The sequence below is a fragment of the Neurospora crassa genome, linkage group III (assembly GCF_000182925.2).
Source record: "Neurospora crassa OR74A linkage group III, whole genome shotgun sequence".
Classification (NCBI taxonomy): Eukaryota; Fungi; Ascomycota; class Sordariomycetes; order Sordariales; family Sordariaceae; genus Neurospora; species Neurospora crassa.
In genome coordinates, this window is record NC_026503.1 from 3,111,331 (window position 1) to 3,130,976 (window position 19,646).

At 53.7% G+C, this 19,646-nt stretch overlaps 5 protein-coding genes across 5 annotated transcripts; 4 read left to right on the forward strand and 1 right to left on the reverse strand.

Annotated features, from left to right (window-relative positions):
* Positions 1 to 42: 42 nt before the first annotated feature.
* On the forward strand, positions 43 to 2,897 carry NCU11175 (ATP-dependent RNA helicase drs-1). The gene is made up of 2 exons (XM_001728449.2): positions 43 to 1,941; positions 1,999 to 2,897. The coding sequence occupies exons 1-2, from the start codon at positions 214 to 216 to the stop codon at positions 2,758 to 2,760; spliced, it is 2,490 nt and encodes an 829-aa protein (XP_001728501.2). The 5' UTR covers positions 43 to 213; the 3' UTR covers positions 2,761 to 2,897.
* Positions 2,898 to 3,088: 191 nt separating this feature from the next.
* On the forward strand, positions 3,089 to 6,954 carry NCU11176 (actin cytoskeleton organization protein App1). Its single transcript, XM_001728450.2, has one exon. The coding sequence runs from the start codon at positions 4,026 to 4,028 to the stop codon at positions 6,588 to 6,590; it is 2,565 nt and encodes an 854-aa protein (XP_001728502.1). The 5' UTR covers positions 3,089 to 4,025; the 3' UTR covers positions 6,591 to 6,954.
* Positions 6,955 to 7,159: 205 nt separating this feature from the next.
* On the forward strand, positions 7,160 to 9,258 carry NCU00236 (flavoprotein oxygenase). The gene has a single exon (XM_952614.3). It carries the CDS (start codon positions 7,520 to 7,522, stop codon positions 8,618 to 8,620), a length of 1,101 nt encoding a protein of 366 aa, XP_957707.2. The 5' UTR covers positions 7,160 to 7,519; the 3' UTR covers positions 8,621 to 9,258.
* Positions 9,259 to 10,502: 1,244 nt separating this feature from the next.
* On the forward strand, positions 10,503 to 14,314 carry NCU00237 (cAMP-specific phosphodiesterase). The gene is made up of 2 exons (XM_952615.3): positions 10,503 to 11,213; positions 11,700 to 14,314. Exons 1-2 carry the CDS (start codon positions 11,100 to 11,102, stop codon positions 13,680 to 13,682), a joined length of 2,097 nt encoding a protein of 698 aa, XP_957708.3. The 5' UTR covers positions 10,503 to 11,099; the 3' UTR covers positions 13,683 to 14,314.
* A 535-nt stretch (positions 14,315 to 14,849) lies between these two features.
* Positions 14,850 to 19,618, reverse strand: NCU00238 (hypothetical protein; the record flags this gene model as incomplete). The annotated part of the gene is made up of 2 exons (XM_952616.2): positions 19,459 to 19,618; positions 14,850 to 19,219 (listed from the first exon to the last, which is right to left on the reverse strand). Exon 2 carries the CDS (start codon positions 18,837 to 18,839, stop codon positions 14,850 to 14,852), a length of 3,990 nt encoding a protein of 1,329 aa, XP_957709.1. The 5' UTR covers positions 18,840 to 19,219; positions 19,459 to 19,618.
* Between the last annotated feature and the right edge of the window lie 28 nt (positions 19,619 to 19,646).

Here is a 19,646-nt window from a genome sequence, read left to right on the forward strand (position 1 = left end):
ACAGACGGGCATGGTTCCCAAATTTTTGTTTTCCCTTTCGTTCTGCGGCGGAGGAAGAGACGAAAAAAGACCCCACTGACTGCTATCAGTTGTACAATCTTGACGATTCCACCAATTCCCACTCAGCATCGGGAGCTTCCCGTCGTTCTCTTTTCCAACACAACACTACAGAACAAACAACGGTCACAGACCGTTGCAACACCATCCACCACAATGGCGCCCTCCCAAAAGCGCAAAGCGATCGACGACGATTTCATCCTCACCATTTCCGACAATGAAGAAGACATCCCACTAGAAGAGGAGCAAGAAGTTGTACCCAGGAAGAAGGCCAAGACGGCCACACAACAATCGAACAAGCAAAAGAAGAAGAACAACAAGAAGTCCAAGAAACAGCAACAGACTGAAGATGACGACGACGAAGCCGAAACAAAAGAAGACGACGCCGCCGACCTCGGCATCTGGGGCGACAACGACGAAGACGACGGCGCCATGGATACCGAGTTCCAGTTCGTTGTCGACGGCCAGAACGAAGTGGACGCCGAGTTCGACGGCTGGGGTTTCGAGGGCGCGCACAAGGGTGTTGTGAAGGGCGCCAACGCGGGCGGGGACAAGAAGGCTGTGGATATCGATGAGATTATCAGAAGGAGGAGAGAGAGGAAGGCTGCTAAGGAGGGGAAAACCACGGCGACAAAAGAGGAGGAGGATAAGATGGAGGTTGATGAGGAAGAAGACGACATAGAAGAGATTGATGTGGATTTGGATGATGATGAGGATGGTGTCTTGGCTGACGATGCTTTTGGTATGGGTGTTGGGTCGGACGTGGAAGAGGAGGAGGAGAAGCAGGATGCGAAGATGGGGGGTGTTGATGGGGAGGATGAGGATAGTGAGGGTGAAGATGGGGAGAAGAAGGGAGAGGATGAAGACGAGGGCGATGCGTCGGATGATGACTCGGTTGCTACGGCCGTTGAGCATCCTGATGATGTGCAGTCATCGGATGATGAAGAGGGTATTGATGAGGAGGAGGAGGCCAAGATGAAGGAGTTCTTTGCGCCGGAGGAGGAGAATCAGCCTAAGAAGAAGGGCGAGATGTCTTCGTTCCAGGAGATGTCTCTCTCCCGTCCTATCCTTCGCGGTCTTACTTCCGTGGGCTTCACCAAGCCGACGCCCATTCAGGCCAAGACCATCCCCATTTCGCTTATGGGTAAGGATGTCGTCGGTGGTGCCGTCACCGGTTCCGGTAAGACGGCCGCCTTCGTCGTTCCCATCCTTGAGCGTCTCCTCTACCGTCCCAAGAAGGTTCCCACCACCCGCGTCGTTATTCTTACGCCCACCCGTGAGTTGGCTATCCAGTGTCACGCTGTCGCTGTCAAGCTCGCCAGCCATACCGACATCAAGTTCTGTCTGGCTGTCGGTGGTCTCAGTCTGAAGGTGCAAGAGGCCGAGCTCCGTCTTCGCCCGGATGTGGTCATTGCCACTCCTGGTCGTTTCATCGATCACATGCGCAACTCTGCCAGCTTCGCCGTCGACACCATCGAGATTCTCGTCCTCGATGAAGCCGATCGCATGCTCGAGGACGGTTTCGCGGACGAGTTGAACGAGATTCTTACCACCCTTCCCAAGTCCCGCCAGACCATGCTGTTCTCTGCCACCATGACGTCGTCTGTCGACAGGCTCATTCGCGCCGGTCTCAACAAGCCTGTGCGCATCATGGCCGATTCGCAGAAGAAGACTGCCGGTACGCTTGTTCAAGAGTTTGTCCGTCTCAGACCCGGTCGCGAATCGAAGAGGGAAGGATATCTGTTGCACATCTGCAAGACTATCTACACGGAGCGTGTCATTATCTTCTTCAGACAAAAGAAGATTGCGCACAAGATGAGGATCATCTTTGGTCTGTTTGGATTGTCGTGCGCCGAGTTGCACGGTAGCATGAACCAGGCTCAGGTATGTTTACGATTTACGATGCTCCAGATGGATGAGTGATACTAACAGGATCCATAGCGTATTCAAAGTGTCGAGGACTTCAGAGATGGAAAGGTCAACTTCCTCCTTGCCACCGATCTCGCCTCACGTGGTCTTGATATCAAGGGTGTCGACACCGTCATCAACTACGAGGCTCCCCAGACCCCCGAGATCTACGTCCATCGTGTCGGTCGTACAGCGCGTGCGGGCCGCAGCGGTACCGCTATTACCCTGGCTGCTGAGCCCGATCGCAAGGTCGTCAAGGCTGCCGTCAAGGCCGGCAAGTCTCAGGGCGCCAAGATCAGCAGTCGCATCATCGATCCCGCGGACGCCGACAAGTGGCAGGCCGAGATCGACGAGTTGGAAGATGAGATTGAGGAGATTATGCAGGAAGAGAAGGAGGAAAAGCAGCTGCAGAACATGGAGATGCAGGTCAAGAAGGGCGAGAACATGATCAAGTACGAGGACGAGATCAGCTCGAGGCCCAAGCGCACGTGGTTCGAGACGCAGGAGGACAAGAAGAAGGCCAAGGCGGCGGGCCGGGCCGAGCTCAACGGCGTCAGGGACAAGCTCAAGTCCAAGAACGAGGGCAAGTTGAGCAACAAGGACAGGAAGAAGCTCGACACCATGCAAGAGCGCAAGCAGGAGAGGACATACAAGAAGGGCAGCGCCGAGAGAGCCGGTAAGGGCGCGGTGCTGAACCTCAAGAAGGTCGTCAAGAAGGTGGGACGGTCTGCTGGGCCTAAGAAGAAGGGCGGCAATGCTGGTAAGGGTGGTAAGGGCAAGGGCAGGAGAAAGTAAATGTGAGGAGCACGATTCTGTTGTTGTTGTTGAGTTTCTAAATGTAATTGAGCTTCAAGCTAAGTCTAGTGTGCTTTTGATACCCGAGTGGGCAAAAAGAAATAAGAAGCTGTCTGATGATGTTGTCTGCTTCCCTCAGCAAAGAGAGTCGTGATCATCAAGGTCAGACTTGCCTCTTCACATGGGACTATGATTGGGTGTGGAGTTGCGGATCAGGGGGCCTTGCGGCGAGCTCGACTGACCCACCCAGAAGCTGGACCCTGGGTGTCACGGCGGCAGGTACGGGTGACGTAAACGGAAGTGATTTGTCTCTTGCCATGGATGATGTCTCTGAATAACAGGCAGCTGCAATTGACATGAAAACTCCTCGGGGCGTAATCCATCCATCCACTTTTTCCACCTCTTTCTTGTCTCTTCACTTTTCGATTCGCGCGTGTGAACAAAGTTTGGCTTCAGGCAGCCACAGAGATCAATAGACTCGATCAGCTCAGCTCCAGTCCAGTAACAGCGGTCAACTGCCACCGGCTTAGCATTTCCAACCTGCATTTCTCAACATCTTATATATCCCACTTCGCCCTCTCTTCACTTTACATACTTCGATAAACCAAATCGCTCCATTTGGTCGGTACAACCAACTACCATACCGAATTGAAGAAAAGCTACAATAGCGCAGGTTGCCTCAATCCCCGTATCCTCGACCGAACAATTTCCTTCCCAACGAGCCGTCCTTCAAGCCTTGGTTCTCCCAGCCAAGCAAGGCTTCGGAGGCAACCCAGCAATCCACGAAACTGGCGCTTTTCCCCTTCCTGCGACGCCTCTTTGGCCCTCGCGCACACACCCGATCGACTCTCGTCCGATATCTCTTGCCCTCGACCGTCCGCGACCGATACCGCGAACACCTGTTCAACTTCCGCCACCGTACCCTCCCGCGACACAAGGTTCGATTGCAGACGAGGATATACCGGTTCATCCTTGAACGAAGAAGGAAGAAACAGGCGGGTGGGAGATTGGTGGATATCATCCGCCGCCAGAGCCGGCGGTTGGTGTATGGGACCGGTGGTGGTGCCGGCGTCAGGAAGAGTATTGGCATAGGTAGAGCGAGCGGTGGCGGACTCGGCCCGGGACTTGTTGGGAGGAGGTCTTTACCTTGGAAGCAACAACGATTACTACGAGATCGAGAAGAGACAAGCAACACGAACACGAACGGACCCGACGACAGCCAAGCTCAAGCGCCGTCGCAGCGCAAAACCGACGCCAACGACAAGATGACGTCCCCATACACCCACGGCTACACCGGCCAGTATGGCGCCAACGAACAACCATATGAATCCGGTTCCCGCCGCCGAAAACTCGCCGCCATGGCCGGCAGCGTCTACCGCGCCGGCGTAGCGGCTGCCTCCGAGATCCGCGAGCAATACAGCCAAACTCGCCTGACGCGCGACATGGGCGATGGATCGCCAGAGCAGGTGCACATCCCGGGTGCGTTCCCGGAGGTACCTATTATTCACAAGGGACAGGAGCAGTTGATTTTGTTTCCTTCGTACGCAAAGCGGCATGTCAAGGGTATTCACCTGCCTAGGCGGCCTTCGGACTTGGGCGGGAATGCGTACGGCACACCGAACGGAGGCGGGAACGGTATTGGCCCTGGAGTGGATGAGCGGGATTACTGGACAGCAGAGTGGAACAGGCATGAGGATGAGAAGGCTGTGGTGGATGTGGACATTCGAGGCTGGATTTATATGCCACCTAAGGGTCCGATGTCGAGGAAGAATCGCATGGTGATGGGGGTTGCGAGAAGGCTGAGCGGGCTACCACAGACTGCAGCGCTGCAGGCAGGTGCAGGGCCGCAACAGGGAGGCGGTGATTTGCGGAGGACGGTGACTGATCTGGAAGGGCTTGGGGAAGAGGAAAGGATCGCGAAGGAGGCGAGGGAGATTGAACGGAGAGGACAGGGCGAGAAGGAAGCGGCTATCAGAGGCGAGTACAGTGAGCGGCCTAGGGCTGATGATATGGATGATGGGTTTGGCGCAATGAGGCAACGACGCTCGCCATCGCCACCGAATTCGACAGCGCCGGTGAGGACGAACTCCGGCTTGGGGGCATTTCCCTCGGAGATGACGGAGGCGGAATTGGCGGCTGCGAACGCGAGTCTGAATGCGCGGTTGGCGCCGTTCATGGCTACGCCGCTGGTCGGGTTGCCTATCACGCTCTTCTTCTACAACGATCAGCGGTCCAAGTCCAAGACGATTGAGACGAATGCGTCAGGTCACTTTATCGCTCGCGTACCGTTGGACTTTGTCCCGACACACTTCCGAGTGCTTGCCAACGAGAACATCTCAACCACCCAGCCTGTCGAGGTTATCGAGCCAAGGGGAGTCAGTTTAATCAGCGATGTCGACGACACCATTAAGCGATCGAATATTAATGGTGGTGCCAGGGAGATTTTCAGGAATACCTTCGTCCGTGAATTGGCGGATCAGACTATTGACGGTGTCAAAGAGCTATATACTTCTCTGCACAATATGGGAGTGAAGCTGCATTATGTTTCCAACAGTCCGTGGCAACTGTACCCCGTGTTGGCGACCTTCTTCCACAAAGCTGGGTTACCTCCTGGCTCGATAGACTTGAAGCAGTACAGCGGTATGCTGCAGGGTATCTTTGAGCCAGTTGCCGAAAGAAAGAAGGGTACTCTGGAGAGGATATTACGCGACTTTCCTGAAAGGAAGTTTCTCCTTGTGGGCGACAGCGGAGAGGCTGACCTGGAGGTTTACACTGACCTGGCGCTGGCTTATCCCGGTAGGATATTGGCCGTGTTCATAAGAGATGTCACCACACCCGAGCAGGTGGACATGGGGTATTTCACTTCGAACACACAGGCTACGGACAGGAACAATGGACTTGAGAGAAGCGACAGCGGCAGGAGGAGAGCACAGACTATGCGGGCTGCTACGGCCACGAACACTAGAGACGTGGCGCCACCGCCGCCGAAACTTCCGCCACGGTCGTCTCCTCAGCCTAAGGGGCCCATCATGGGTGATCTAATTGATCTATCGGATGACCCCCCTCAACAGCCTGCTTATGACCCTCGAACAAGCAGTCTCAACGCCATGCATGCCAGTAGATCAACAGGTGACATACCGCAAAGGAAAGGCCCACCACCACGTCCTGCCAAACCCACAGCACTACGCAGCTCGCCAGCAGAGATCAATACCGGCGGTGCTCCTCCCCCTCTGCCACCAAAGCCCCGCGAATCTCCCCGTCCAAACACTTCGCATCAGAACTCCTCAGCATCAGCGTCAGCGCCCGGGTCAGGATCAGGATCCAGAGGTCCCGCCCCTCCCCCTCCACCACCCCGTCGCACCAGCACCGTCAACCTTTCCCAATCCCAGTCACGACAATCCCAACAACCACCCCTCCCCCCACCTCGCCGCGTCCAGACCACCAACTCCTCCTCCTACGATTCCGACACTGACGAATGGGGTCTTCCCCTTCCCCTTGAGAATCGCACTTTGGGAAGTGGCAATGGTGGTCGCTCCAACACCTTCCTCCCCGTCCGGCCCGCTACTTCTTACGACACCATGAACGGGGTCAACGGCGCGTCTGTGTATGCCACTAATAACTCCGCTTCAGGAGGAGGTGCGAACTCGCCGGTGAACAAAAAGTTGGAGATTTGGCTGAGACGATTGGCAGAGGCACATGAGCTGTTGGAAAAGCAGGGGGTCAAGTTGTATACGTGGAGAGAGGGGAGGGATGTGGTGGCGGAAGCGGAGGGGATTGTCAGGGAAGCGATGAGGGGGTTTAACCAAGGGGTGGGAGGGAGGAGGTCATAGTGTGATGGCTGTGTTGATGGCCCTGGAGATGTTGTTGAGGTGGAGGAGGTTATCTGGGATGCGGATTTGTATGTTTATGGGGATGGGAAACGAAGTGATAGGGGTGGGAAGTGGTATGGTTTGAGGTCTTATAAGTATACCCATCGCGATAGTAAGGACCGGAGGAGGGCAAGGTGGTCTACGGGTATTGTGGGAAATATGTTAGGCCGTTGAGGGCAAAGCACAGAGGGATCATCGTGGAATGATGGGCGAAGCATCGAAGAGATTGGTATATATTGGTAATATATAGACAAACCTTTTATTCTTAAAAGCGGGTGAAGAAAGCTGCTTTGCGATCACTCTTTGAAGTCATTCAACACCCAAGCAACTACTTCATACTTGCGACTATCCTTTGTTTACTTTGTCAGGGCTTCCGGCCGGTGCAAGCCGCGCACCGTACGTCGTCCGGAACCTCGGCGCCGGCCCCAGCAATTAGATCCCGGCCTTGCGTGGACCCCGGCAATCACAAGCGGAATAGACGCCGCGCTATCCCCGCTTTCCCCCGCAGACCCAGATATTTCCGCCGAATGCCGAGATGGTGTCATGGAATGATTGGAACGATGGCAACTCGGCAGGGACACCGTGTTGATCGCGGCTCAGGATATAGGTCGGATTTCTTTGGCATTTTATATAAGAGGCAGTAATACCTTATCTTCATTTGTCGGTGACCAACCACAAACAAACCAGGCCTGAAGACCACAGCGCTACATCGCAGACGGACGACGACATCCATTCTTCGGCTTACACACGTCTTACAAACACTTCAAGTGCGTCACCGATCGAAACCCTTGTTCTTACTTCCCATTACCAATCCGTTGATCGTCAACCCCTCCTCGTCATCGAGCACTCGCCTTTTTACCCCCACGAGAATCCTTCCCCATCCGGCATTCATGCCGACCTCCAAGGTTCTCACATCAGCAACCAACTTTATCAAACCTTGGACTCTATCAAAACTTCATCATAAACACTTTCCAGGCCTCACTTCACTCTTCACCAAATTTTCAAGGTCCAAGTCAACCCACGGATTCACAAACCCCGCCAAAATGTCCACCGAACCATCCGCCGCCGAAAAGAGCGCCGCCTTCGAGAAGGTCCTCAAGCGCAACCCTCACGGCGACTTCAAAGCCGTCGAAGCCTCTCGGCCCGCGTTCGACCCCTCTCCCAAATTCACCTACTTCCAAACCCCCCAACCAGACTGGGCTTACGGCTCGGGCGCCAACTCTCTTGCTGCTTCTGCCTCTGCCGAGACCAAGAAGAAGGACGAGCAGCAGCACATCGTCGTCGACCCCTACACCGAAGGCCGCCCGCCCGCATTCAACTACAAACTGCTCATCTCCGCCATCGTCCCCCGCCCCATTGCCTTGGTGTCCACCCGCTCTGCCGACGGCACGACCGAAAACCTGGCTCCCTTTTCGTACTTCCAAGTCATCTCGCACGACCCGCCCCTCTTCACCTTGGGCTTCGCCTCGCCGCTCACCCCGGCCTCGCGCGCCAAGGACTCGTTGCGCATCCTGCACGAGACGGGCGAGTGCGTCATCAATCTGATGTCCACCCCGTTCCTCGAGGCAGCTAATTCGTGCAGCACCAACGCCCCCTTGGGCGTGTCGGAGTGGGTGATTAGCGGGCTGACGCCCGTGTATGATACGCAGACGGTGAAGGCTGCAAGAGCAAAGGAGGCCGTGTTTGCGGTGGAGTGCAAGTTGGTGCATGTCAAGGAGTTTGAGTCCCGCTCGAAGCCGGGGGAGACGGGGTCGACGCTGGTGGTGGTGGAGGGGACCAAGTTCTGGATTAAGGAGGGGGCGGTGAATGAGGAGTTGAATCAGATGGATCTAGATGTGTATAAGCCTGTGTCTAGGTTGGGAGGGATTACGTATGGGTTGGTTAGGGAGGGTCTGGAGATTCCGAGACCGGATTTTGAGAAGGATATTGGGGGTATGGAGGGGTATGAGAAGCTTAAGAAGGCAAGGGAGGAAAGGAAGGAGAAGGAGTAATGGGGGCTGGTTTTTGCGGGTCTCTGATGAGATTTTCAAGTCCTATAGAGAGCGAGCGAGTCTGTGATAGAAAATAGAATAGAACAGCGAGATCGGCAGGTGGATATCAAGCAATGGATGATGGACATTTCACGTTCAGATTACATCGATCAGAAGACCCCTGAGAAGAAACGGACAAGAAGGCGCAGTATACAGCAAGAAGCGTTGGAGGTCTGATACACATTCATACGACTTGCGACGCGTGAACAATAGGAAAGGGAAAATGATCGGTAGAATACTTGATGAGCTTTTGCCTCAACTTCACATGAAACTGTGATGGCACATGCCAGCGCTTGTCAGTTCCTTGTGTGCTTCCATCTGACCTGGGGTCTTCCATCCCATCGCGCACTTGTATATTTGAACTCCGTCCCATCTTCCCACGTGTCTCTCTGGGCCCCCTCTATTTTGTATATCTTGGATACTTGGTGCTTTCCGTCAGATCTTTCGTGCAAGAGCCTTCAGTCATGTCCTTCACATGTGCGTCTCATTGGTCAGGCGGGCTCCGCACTGCTGGTAATATAATGTATCATACAATCGATATCTCTGGCTCGGTATAGACCAAGGAGATCCATTCCAATTTCTTGCGATTGGGCTTAGGCAGATAAGAATGCTCCTACCAGTACCTTGAAATCAGATGCTAGTTACCTGGAACATAGCCTCTACACTTGCTACACTAGGTAGCCTCTCGACATCATTCCTAGTTTCGGACCATCATGACATGATATTGACCTGTCGTGTGATACCAATTCCGTGACCAATGGCCACTTCTTTGCGAAATCAAGAGGTATTCTACATTTCCATTGATGGGAGGGTCGCACAGCATAACCCAAAGACCGGTCGGGCCATTCGAGCACCACATTCCGAGTTTGTACAAAGACGAAGGACAGCTGGCCTAGTGGTTAGCATGATGCTGTTCTGGAATCCTGATAGGAGGCAAGAATGTGTTCAGCTGAATCGAAAGTTCTCTGGCCAAAGGTAGAGGAAGCCGTGGCCGCTGTTGTCTTGCGGGGAAACGCTACCTTCTTAGAGATAAAATGACAAAGAGGGTGTGAGAACTTGGCGACTCGCAGACGACGGGAAGTCGACGACCACGACCGACGGCAACTCCGTCGCACAGTGAACAACGGATGAAGAAGCTCCGACTCGCCTCGCGTTCGGCAACACTTGCGATATTCTTCCGTACGCACGGCACGGCACGGCGAGCCCGCGGGTTCGGGAGGCTTGTAAGCATGTCCAACACCGGAAAGATTTTATGTGAGCTCACGTCGAACGTGAAATTGAACCGTCCATACAATGTGTTTGCCTAGGTCCCGGCCTTCTTCCGGCGTCACAAAGGTCGCTCATGTGTCCAAGGAACAGGACCATGTTGCCGTCAGAGTGGGCGGGTTTGCTGCCGAGTACTAGATCTGGGGAACCCCGGATTGTTTGAGAGATCCAATGGATTGATAGATCTGATTTGACAGGCAGGACAAGGCGAGCATGGTATGTTGCTTGGTTGCTCCCACGTGCTTTTTTGCTGATGCGCTCCACTGTAGTGATGTAGTCTGATGTCGGCATCTTGGAAATGGAGACTTTGATGATAATGGGAATTTGTCAAGGGAAGATATCATCGCAAACTTTATGGATACCTACGAACGATTGTTGGTAAAGTTGAAATTGCAGAGGAGTCCAAGGTCGGGTCCTCGAGGTGACACCCCCACTAATCGAAGATCCCTTCAGCGCTTTGACACCCAACTGAAGCACAGTGCCTCTGACGGGATTGAATGCTTTCCCTTCCACTCATGTTCCACAACCAGAATTCACTCACAATCTCTCTCCACTTTCACACTTCCAGGTTCCAATTCCATCACCAACCTCGACGGGACCCCCTTAACTTTTTCCTCTTTGTCCCATATCACGATATTTGACCATCACCCTCATACACGACGAAAAGGCTTGAGTCCCGCTTACGGATTGTTGTTGTTGTACCACTCACAATCAAACACCCAAGTCTGTGTTACGGACGTACAGAGGGTGTCACCTCCAAAGCCTCGCTACACTACCTACCTACCTAGCTAGCTAGCGCATTTCCCCAACCTCCATAAGCCGAGCAAGATAGGGCTTCGCGTCTATCATTCAAAGGGACAACAACCCCGTAATTCGATGGGTTGACCAGAGCATCTTGGCCATTTGCCATCAAGGGACTGATATTCTCAACAACAAGCGAAACCATTGACGAATTGCGCATTCCCTTTGACCGGCTTATCCACGAGGCGCATCTGCTTTCATATCGATCCCATCTCATTCATCATCAATCAGGTCGCAAAGCCAAGACCCCGCCCGCTCCAAGTTCTCCGACACAAAACAAGCATCAAGACTCCACTCTCACCAACACCAAAAACCATATTTTGTTCATCGGCTCATTCGCCCAGCCTTTGAGAAGAAATCCATCTTTGTGGTCATGGGAGGCGGCGGCGGCGCCAATGGTGACGACCCCGGCGAGGCCAACAACACCAACACCAGCGGCCAACAAGAATCTCCTCCCCCGGCACCGGCTTTGCAAGTCATCGTTCTGGTGAGTGACAGGAATATCAAGACCTAGTCTACACTGCACATCCCAATCCAAGTCCGTCTCATGCTCCCTTCACCATCATACCCATTCCTCAGCATCATCCTCAACCGCTTAGAACGCCATCAACCGTCTGTCTCATCTCTAGCCGGAGAGAAGAGTCCGCGACAGGTCGAATGCCTGTGCGCTTTCTTTGTGAAATCGAGCAGCCGTAGTTCGATCTGCCTCGACCACCGCCCCTTCATTCATATTCCTTTGTTCAATGTCTCGGCTCGGAAAACAATGGGATCCTGTCACCCCCACCACCCACAAAGCGCGAATATGCCACGGCTAGGGCACCATTCGAGACGTTTTCGACATGTCAACTTTCAATGTTCTGGGGCACGTGGGAATCCCTTCCCATGGGACTCGTAATCCCGGCAGAACAAGGCACCGATATGCATAAACAAACAATTTCTTGGGGACCAACTTTTAGCTAACAAAGCTTACCAGGGCTCTGGTGGAGGACCTCTCGAGTCCAATGTCACGGCCTTTCTTGTACGCCCAATAGCTGCGGGCTGGAGGAGAGGGTCAGTCATTGCCGTGGATGCAGGCGTACATCTCAGTGCCATCGAGCAGATTTTGGCAAAGACTCAACCAGCCACCCTTGGCGAGGATGAAGAACACGCTTTACCATACACCCTCAAAACAGGGCCCTTTGCCGGGCTTCAGGTTCCTATGGCTACATCGTCTGCCAATGCATCTTTCATTCACCGGACCCTGATCGACACGTACCTAATAACACACCCTCATCTCGATCACATCTCCGGCTTCGTAATCAACACAGCAGGTCTGGGTAGTTCAAGACCCAAGAAACTCGCCGGCCTACCCAACACGATAGCAGCCTTCAAGACTCACATTTTCAACAACATCATCTGGCCCAACCTGAGTGATGAGAACAACGGAGTGGGGTTGGTGACGTATACGCGCTTGGTAGAGGGTGGCTCACCAGCGCTGGGAGAGGGGGACTCCAAGGGCTATCTTGAGATCACTGACGACCTCGCAGTCAAGGTTTGGGCTGTCAGTCATGGTCATTGCTATGAGAGGCACAGCCATCGTGGCAGCGGAAGCGTCACGCGCCCGGGAAGCTTCGATGCTTCCTCCATGGGAGCAACGCCGATGAGTGTAATGAGCCCGCCCATGTCCCACCTGGGGCCCCGTGGGCTTGCTCATCACAACAGCATATCGGCAGCTAATAACAGTCTGGCCGCGTTGCTTCAACAACAGCAGCAAAGAGACCAGGATCGAATGTCTATTCACCAAGGAAATCTGTTCGGCGGCGGCGGTCGCAGCAGCTCCATCTCAGGTCTCGGTGGCGGACACGCAACAGATGAATCAGTATGTGTTTACGACAGCTCGGCCTACTTCATCCGCGATGTGACCACTGGCAGGGAGATTATCATCTTTGGTGACGTTGAGCCAGACTCCGTCAGTTTGTCACCACGGAACCGGAACATCTGGCGAGAGGCCGCTCCCAAGATAGCCAGTGGGAAGCTCACTGCAATTTTCATCGAATGCAGCTTTGACGATTCCCAGACGGATGATCGTCTGTTCGGGCATCTCACACCAAGGTACATCATGGAGGAATTGACCGCCTTGGCTGAGGAGGTAACAGCCGCGAGGATGGACATCCTACGCAGAAAGTACGAAACGGAACACGGTATCAAGCGCCAGTCAACCTCTCGACCTGGCCCCATGGGACGGAGCTACTCCGACTACGGAAGCGTCGGCAGTGATAAGAAACGCAAACGCCAAGAGGAGGACGACCGCAACACCCGACGAAGGACGATAACATCCCAGGCGCGAGCAGCCAGTGCGCACCCGGGATTCAGAACCAGGAGAGAACCATCGACAGCAGCGGGGGCAGGAGCAGAAAAAAGCCAACAGCCACATTCATCACAGCAACAAGACCCTCGGCAACCCACCGAAGATTCCATCTCCCCCAAATCCCGCAAGCGCTACGAAAACCGCCACAGCTCAGCCTCCGCGCAAGCAGCCGCCGCAGCAGCAAGCACTACCTCGTTGTATGAAAATGACGGTGTCAATCCGCGTAACCCAACCGGCTTCAGAATCGACACGCCTCACCTAGCCACTCCCACGGGCGAGATGTCCCTCGACGACTTCCAGCAGCGCGCCACGACCAACCACCAACCACCATTCAACGCTGCCCTCCAACAACATCAAATGGGCATTTCCCGACCCGAACTCCCCCACTTCCACCTCTCCGAGCCTACCTCGCCTTACGGCTCCCCGTCGCCATCCAACGCAATGTCCACCTTTCCCCCCTCCCGCCCCCAGCAACACCAGCAGCCGTACACTTCTCCCAACTCAACCACCCCAGTGTCAACAACAACGCCTCTTCTTCGTCGTCGTCAGGAGGTGGGTCAGGGTCAGGGTCAGGAGGCCCCGTGTCTTCATCCGCCGCATCCAACGTAACTCCTGCCACCTCCATGTCGCTCTACCTCAACGGCAACACGCGCGACATGATGGACGTGGACTCCCACGCCGACGTGGACGTCAACGCGGAGCTGGCGCGGCAGTTGCCCAAGCAGCCGCTCAAGGGACTGAAAGTGGTGATTATCCATGTCAAGGATCGCATGGTGGACGGGCCGGGCGCGGGCGAGGTGATTTTGGAGCAGCTGGTGGAACATGAGGAGGAAGTCAGGTTGGGGGTCGAGTGGGTTATGAGTTTTGCGGGGCAGGAGGTTTTTGTGTAGGGAAGGAGAGGGTGAATCGGGGGAGATAGCATGGGGATTTTTTTTCATCCTCGTAAGGGGAGGCTTTAGGTATATATATATTTATCTATGCAAGGGTCATATATAGTGGACAAAGGGTTGTCGGTATTTTTTTTCTTGTTCGATTCTTTAGCGATGTGTTGCTATTGTATAGTACGTTATATCAGTTTGGGGCTTCTATCGTGTCTTCATTTTCTTCTTCTCTCTTATAATTAAGGCGGTGAGGTGTGAAAGAGTACCTGGGAAACTGTGTTGAAAGGCATGTTCGGTAGCCAAAAGTGTATATTACACAATATGATCACAGCATGCGCATGAAGTAAATATCAAGGGGAGAAAACATAGGTTTGGAAAATGAAAACCATGACTCCGTGGCTCTGTGAATGTTTGATATTCAATGCTTAAAGTTCAGTGTCCGTTGTTCAAGGTGACCAGCACCGAAATCTGTCATTGCAATGTATATGCGGAGTGTACCTAGGTATCTATCTATGTCCATATCCAACTTCTTCTCTTTATCTATCCTATTATATCTCGTCTTACGCTCTAATATAGCGTATAGATAATGCCCTTTTCATAACCGTAATCCAAGAAATTCGTGATTTGCTTTGTTGGACACTTGTGGTACATATCAAAAGATAAACGGCGTACAGAGGAAATTGATGCTCTGCAAAGTGCGACGATGAGCTGTTCGGCAACGCACCGTCGAAATGATTTTCACTCGTCTTTGTCTTTTCCGCGAAGGAGTACGTACTCCAATCGAAGGCAAGCCGGCATCGAACGACCGAAGGTAGCAAGCAAAGAAGGACAAAGAAGGACTTACCTAAGCAAAGCCTCTCTCGACCCTTCATGCACACTCATATACAAAAGTAACTCACGGATCACTCCTCCACCTCCTCTTTCCCGTGCCCCCATCCAACTGCGCCTTCTTCTCCGTCTTCTCCGCATACGCAGCCAACAGCCCCTGATGGTACGGCGTCATCCTGCTCACCCTCTCCTGGAGCACCGCTCCCCAGTCTTCGGGCCTCCAGTTCTGCAACAATACAGGCGAGATGGCCTGCAAGGTCGCCTGGGGCGCATGGCTGATCACGTCTTGTTGGAGGTGCTCGGGGAGCTGGTTCAGCTGCTGCCCGATAAACGTGGCGCGCGAGCGGGTAAGGGGAGACTCGCCGGCTGTGCCGAGTTGCTCGTTGAGGTCGTGAACGATGATTTGGGAGGCGCGGCGGGTGCTGCGGCGCGGAGTGGTGGATGACGGTGGTGGTGGGCCCATGGAACCTGGAGTGTGATGGTTTTGGTTTTGGGTGCGTGACTTTTTGGAGCCTGGAGTTTCATGGTATTCTTCATCTTCTTCGTCGTCGCCAGTAGCAGCGCTGTTACGTTTCCTTTTGGGAGTTGAAGGGCCTGCTGCACGTGTTCCAGTTTGGGTTTTGTTGCCAGCCGCCCGCGACGCTGGCTTCGCCTCATCTTTAGCACGATGGAACTGCTCAAGATCCCCTCTGTGATTGTCAATCGTGTTGCCCGTCACGTTCCTGTTCACGCGGTTTCTTGCGCGCGCGGGGACCTCCTCGGCAATATGTTTGTCTGTCAGCCGTCTCCAGAGACGGTTGTCATTGGAGATACCGTTGACAGACTGGTAAGGATCGTAGCGTTGGCCTGTTCTAGCTTCTTGGTGTCGTATTTGGACGTAGCGCTCCCATTGTTCGTTCTTCCACTGTCGGTATGTGTCGTGCAGATTGTGGTCGCGGTTGATGGAGGCATTGTTTTTTTCTTCGAACCGGTGGTGGCGCACATCCGCCTCGATGCGGAAGCCGTACAAGTGAGGCCGCTCTTGCACGTCCCAGACGAGATAGCCGGCGTCAAAGGCCTTCTCGAAACACCACAAGTGCATGTAGCCCGCGTTGTTGTAGGGGTCGTAGTAGTCGCCGGTGTGATGGGAGTGTTCGTCAAAGGCGATGCGGTGGAAGCCCTTCATAATCGTGTAGGCGGGTTTCGCCGCGCAGTCCTCGTACTTACATTTTCCTGATTCCTTTTGTGCGTACCTATCCGAGACCAAGAGCGGCACGTTTTGGATCCACAAGGTCAAGTGCCTGTTGGGTCGGTTTGGATGACCCTCGCCTCGGAAGAACAGGGAAAGCTGCGATGTTGTGTAGACTTTCGAAGCTACTAGCTCGGCCCTGGCTAATGGCTGGCTGTTGGCATAGGCGAACAAGTTCGCGCTCGGTCGACCCGCTTGACCGTACTCAGTGCCCCAGGGCTGCGTGTGCGCTCTGTAGTAGTACACGGATTGGGGATGAATACCATATTGGTTGCGGAATTTCATGGCTCGAATCTTGACGACTTCGTTGCCGGAGCCCGGAGCCACCCAGCTGTCTGGTTGCGGAGTACCGGGCGGGAAAACGGGAGGGGTCACCACGGGAGGTAGGCGTGGTTCTGGGGGAGCAGATCCTATAAGCGGCAGGTGAGCAGCATTGGGATCTAGAACTCCGCTGTTGTTGTTTTGGACTGCTTGTGTTGTGACATTACCATGTCCAGGTTGTGGATGGGTTCCATGGTGAGGTTGGCCGCTAGCACCTCCCAAAACACCAAATTGTGTACCAGGAAATTGCTGGGTTCCGGAGCCAGGCTGAGCAACAACACCTCCTGTGCCATATGGTGAACCGGGAAATGGTTGATTCCCGGGGAAAGGGGGCTGATTAACACCTCCAGCAGCATGTGGCAGACCGGCCTGTTGGTTGTTATTCACGGGGCTCACGTGTCCACCAGCACCTCCTTGGCGATTTTGCATACCGCTGTGATGGCCAAATTGTTGATTTCCAGGACTCAAGAAGCCACCCGTGCCTCCTTGGGGAGTTTGTGCACGGCTGGGTTGCTGGCTTCCGTTATAGAACTGGGCATTCCCGGTCGCTCCTTGGCCACCAGTTGGTGCGTTGTTGAAATGCTCGCCTCCAGGATTGTTAAACTGGCCACCAACACCTTGGCCATATTGCATACCGTTGTTCTGGTAAAGTTGTTGATTATCATGACTGAAAGGGCCACCCGTGCCTCCTTGTCCTTGACCAGTTTGTCCGTTGTTGAGAAAGCCAGTTTGAAGTTGTGCACCGCCCGATTGCTGTTGGCCTCCATTGTGATATGGGCTACCACCACCGCCTCCCTGCCCATTTTGTGTATTGTTGAATTGCTGAGCTCCATGGTTGAACTGACCATAGCCGGCTCCTTGACCAATTTGTGCACCGCCCACTTGCTGATACCCGTTGTTGTTGAGACCACCGGTACCTCTCTGCCCGGTATGTCCGTTGTTGAGTTGCTGGCCTTGGTTGTTAAAGTGACCAGCGCCAGCTACTTGACCAGCTCGTGCACCGCCCAAATTCAGAAGGTCAATAGCAGCTTCTTCTCGGCCATATTGCGCAGCATCATTGAATTGCTGATCTCCGTTGTTAAACGGTCCACCTATTCCTCCTTGTCCTTGACCGGTTTGTGCGCCGCCCAATTGCTGGTATCCATTGTTAAACTGGCTGGCGTGTCCGGCAAACTGCTGATTCTCAGAGGAAGGCTGTTGGATAACGATGTCTGGAACAGCTTGTGGGCCAGCAAATTGCTGATTGTGGGAGGGATATTGCTGGATTTTTCCATCGGAAACAGGAGCACCACCAAAATTCTGATTACTGTTGTATATGTCTTGTGGTTGTTGCTGTGGTTGTTGCTGTGATTGTTGTTGTGGTTGTTGATGTGGTTGTTGCTGTGGCTGTTGCTGTGGTTGCTGTTGTGATTGTTGACGTTGTTGCCCGCCGTCAGCAGCTGCTTGCTCAGGGGCCGCGGAGGCAGCGGGCTGGATCTGGTGAGCATTAGAACCATCCCCTCCCGCTGCTCCTGGCACCTGAAAATAGTCCTCTATCTTGTCTGGTAGCCATGTTCCTTCAAGAGGAATTTTTATCCCAGCGGAACCCTCATCATTGGACCCTTGGTTAACGATGTCTTGTTCCCCGCCGTGACTACCACCACCAGGAGCTGGGTACTGACCCAGACCTTCAGCAGGTGCTCCTTCAGGAGCCGCAGGGGCGGCGGGCTGAATCTCACCATTGAAACCGTCCGCCTCTGCTCCTGGCTGAGGAGTTATGTGCCTCAAATGATCCTGGAAATTTTCCAAGGCCTCCAAGTCGTGATTGAGATTATCATTACTGAACTCGTTTTGTTGCCAGTCGTCAACACTACCGCCAGGAGCTGGATACTGGCCCATACCTCCTTCAGGTGCTTGTTCAAGGGCCGCGAAGGTCGTGGGCTGGAACTGAGTACCAAACCCCTCCTCGCGTAGGAAATTTTTTATAACCCCGTTGCTATCGTTACTATAGGTTTCAGGGGCCGCCTCTGGATTGGGATTTTGCGTCAAGGGGTATTGTTGAACAACTTGGGAATTCCATTCTTGACTGGCTGTGAACAAAAGGGGGTCAATGGGAATGTCGTGTACACCACCCGCCTGCGAAGTGGCATCTTGAACAGATGGATTTATGGGCCCTTGTGCATGAGGGTGTTCTTGCATAGCATTAGTGAGAGTGGCAGCTAACCATTGACTCTGTGGGCTGAGATGTTGGTCATTGTGACCAGCCTGGGCAGGGTAATTTTGTCCTGATGGGGCCATAGGTGCTTGGTCATGGAGGAGCTGTTGCGAACCACCATCAGCCGTGGCTGCACCATGAGCCCCATTGCCGTTGCCGTTGCCATTGCCAATAGCCTCGGGGATATCCGATTCCATCTCTTCTGCTGCCATGAACTCGTCCTCCAGTGACATGGCTCCATCGCCATTGCCTCTTGCGTTTAGGATATCCTCCACCTCTTGGTCTCCGAAGAGATCCTCCTCCGGGGAGGCCATTGCGATTTATCGGTAACAAGTTGCGAAACGAAAACAAAAACGAAATATAGTGAAAAAAAGATTGCACAGAAGGCATGGAGGACGTGCTGGGCGCGGTAGGTTAATATATGGACACACGAGGATGGGGCGGATTCACACGAAGCGTTGCTAGAGATCAAGACAAAGGAAGGGTATATTTTTGGGTCTATAACGAAGTCCTTGACAATAAGCAAAGACAGCCGAGACCGAGGCCACAATGGCCTTGACAATGGAATTGGCAACCATGCGGGAGACAATGAAAGTGCCGGCATTGTAACAGCCACTCCTGACTGTCACGCACAAGACGAACGGCAACGCCACATTGCGTGGACCAGCGGTGTCGGGCAGGTGGCCATGATGATCTTGAGAAGGACGCTGTTAGCTATATGCCTTCTGACACGCAACGAAAGTAGACGGGAGAGTGGTGGTGCAAATAAGAAGGGAATGGAGGATGGAATCAGTGAGCTAAGCAGTTTCTCAACACTATTTTTTTCAGAACAGGTCTGTGAATTTTGCGTATGCTTTCATCATATGAAGGCGACATGGACAGACGCCATGGGGGAAGAACAAAAATTGTAACGATGTGATGTTGTTGACTTACCACTTGTAGCGATGCCAGCATATTGGACAAGCATTGTGGCTGGCACACAATGTTGAACGGCGGCGACGAGGCCGGCCGTGCTTGATTCCCCCTCACGGAGGAGGAGGAGGAGGAAAAGGACGACGGAGGAGAAAAGGAAAGAGAAGTCGAAATGGAAGAAGTGCGGCAGAAATTTGCAGGCTTTTTGT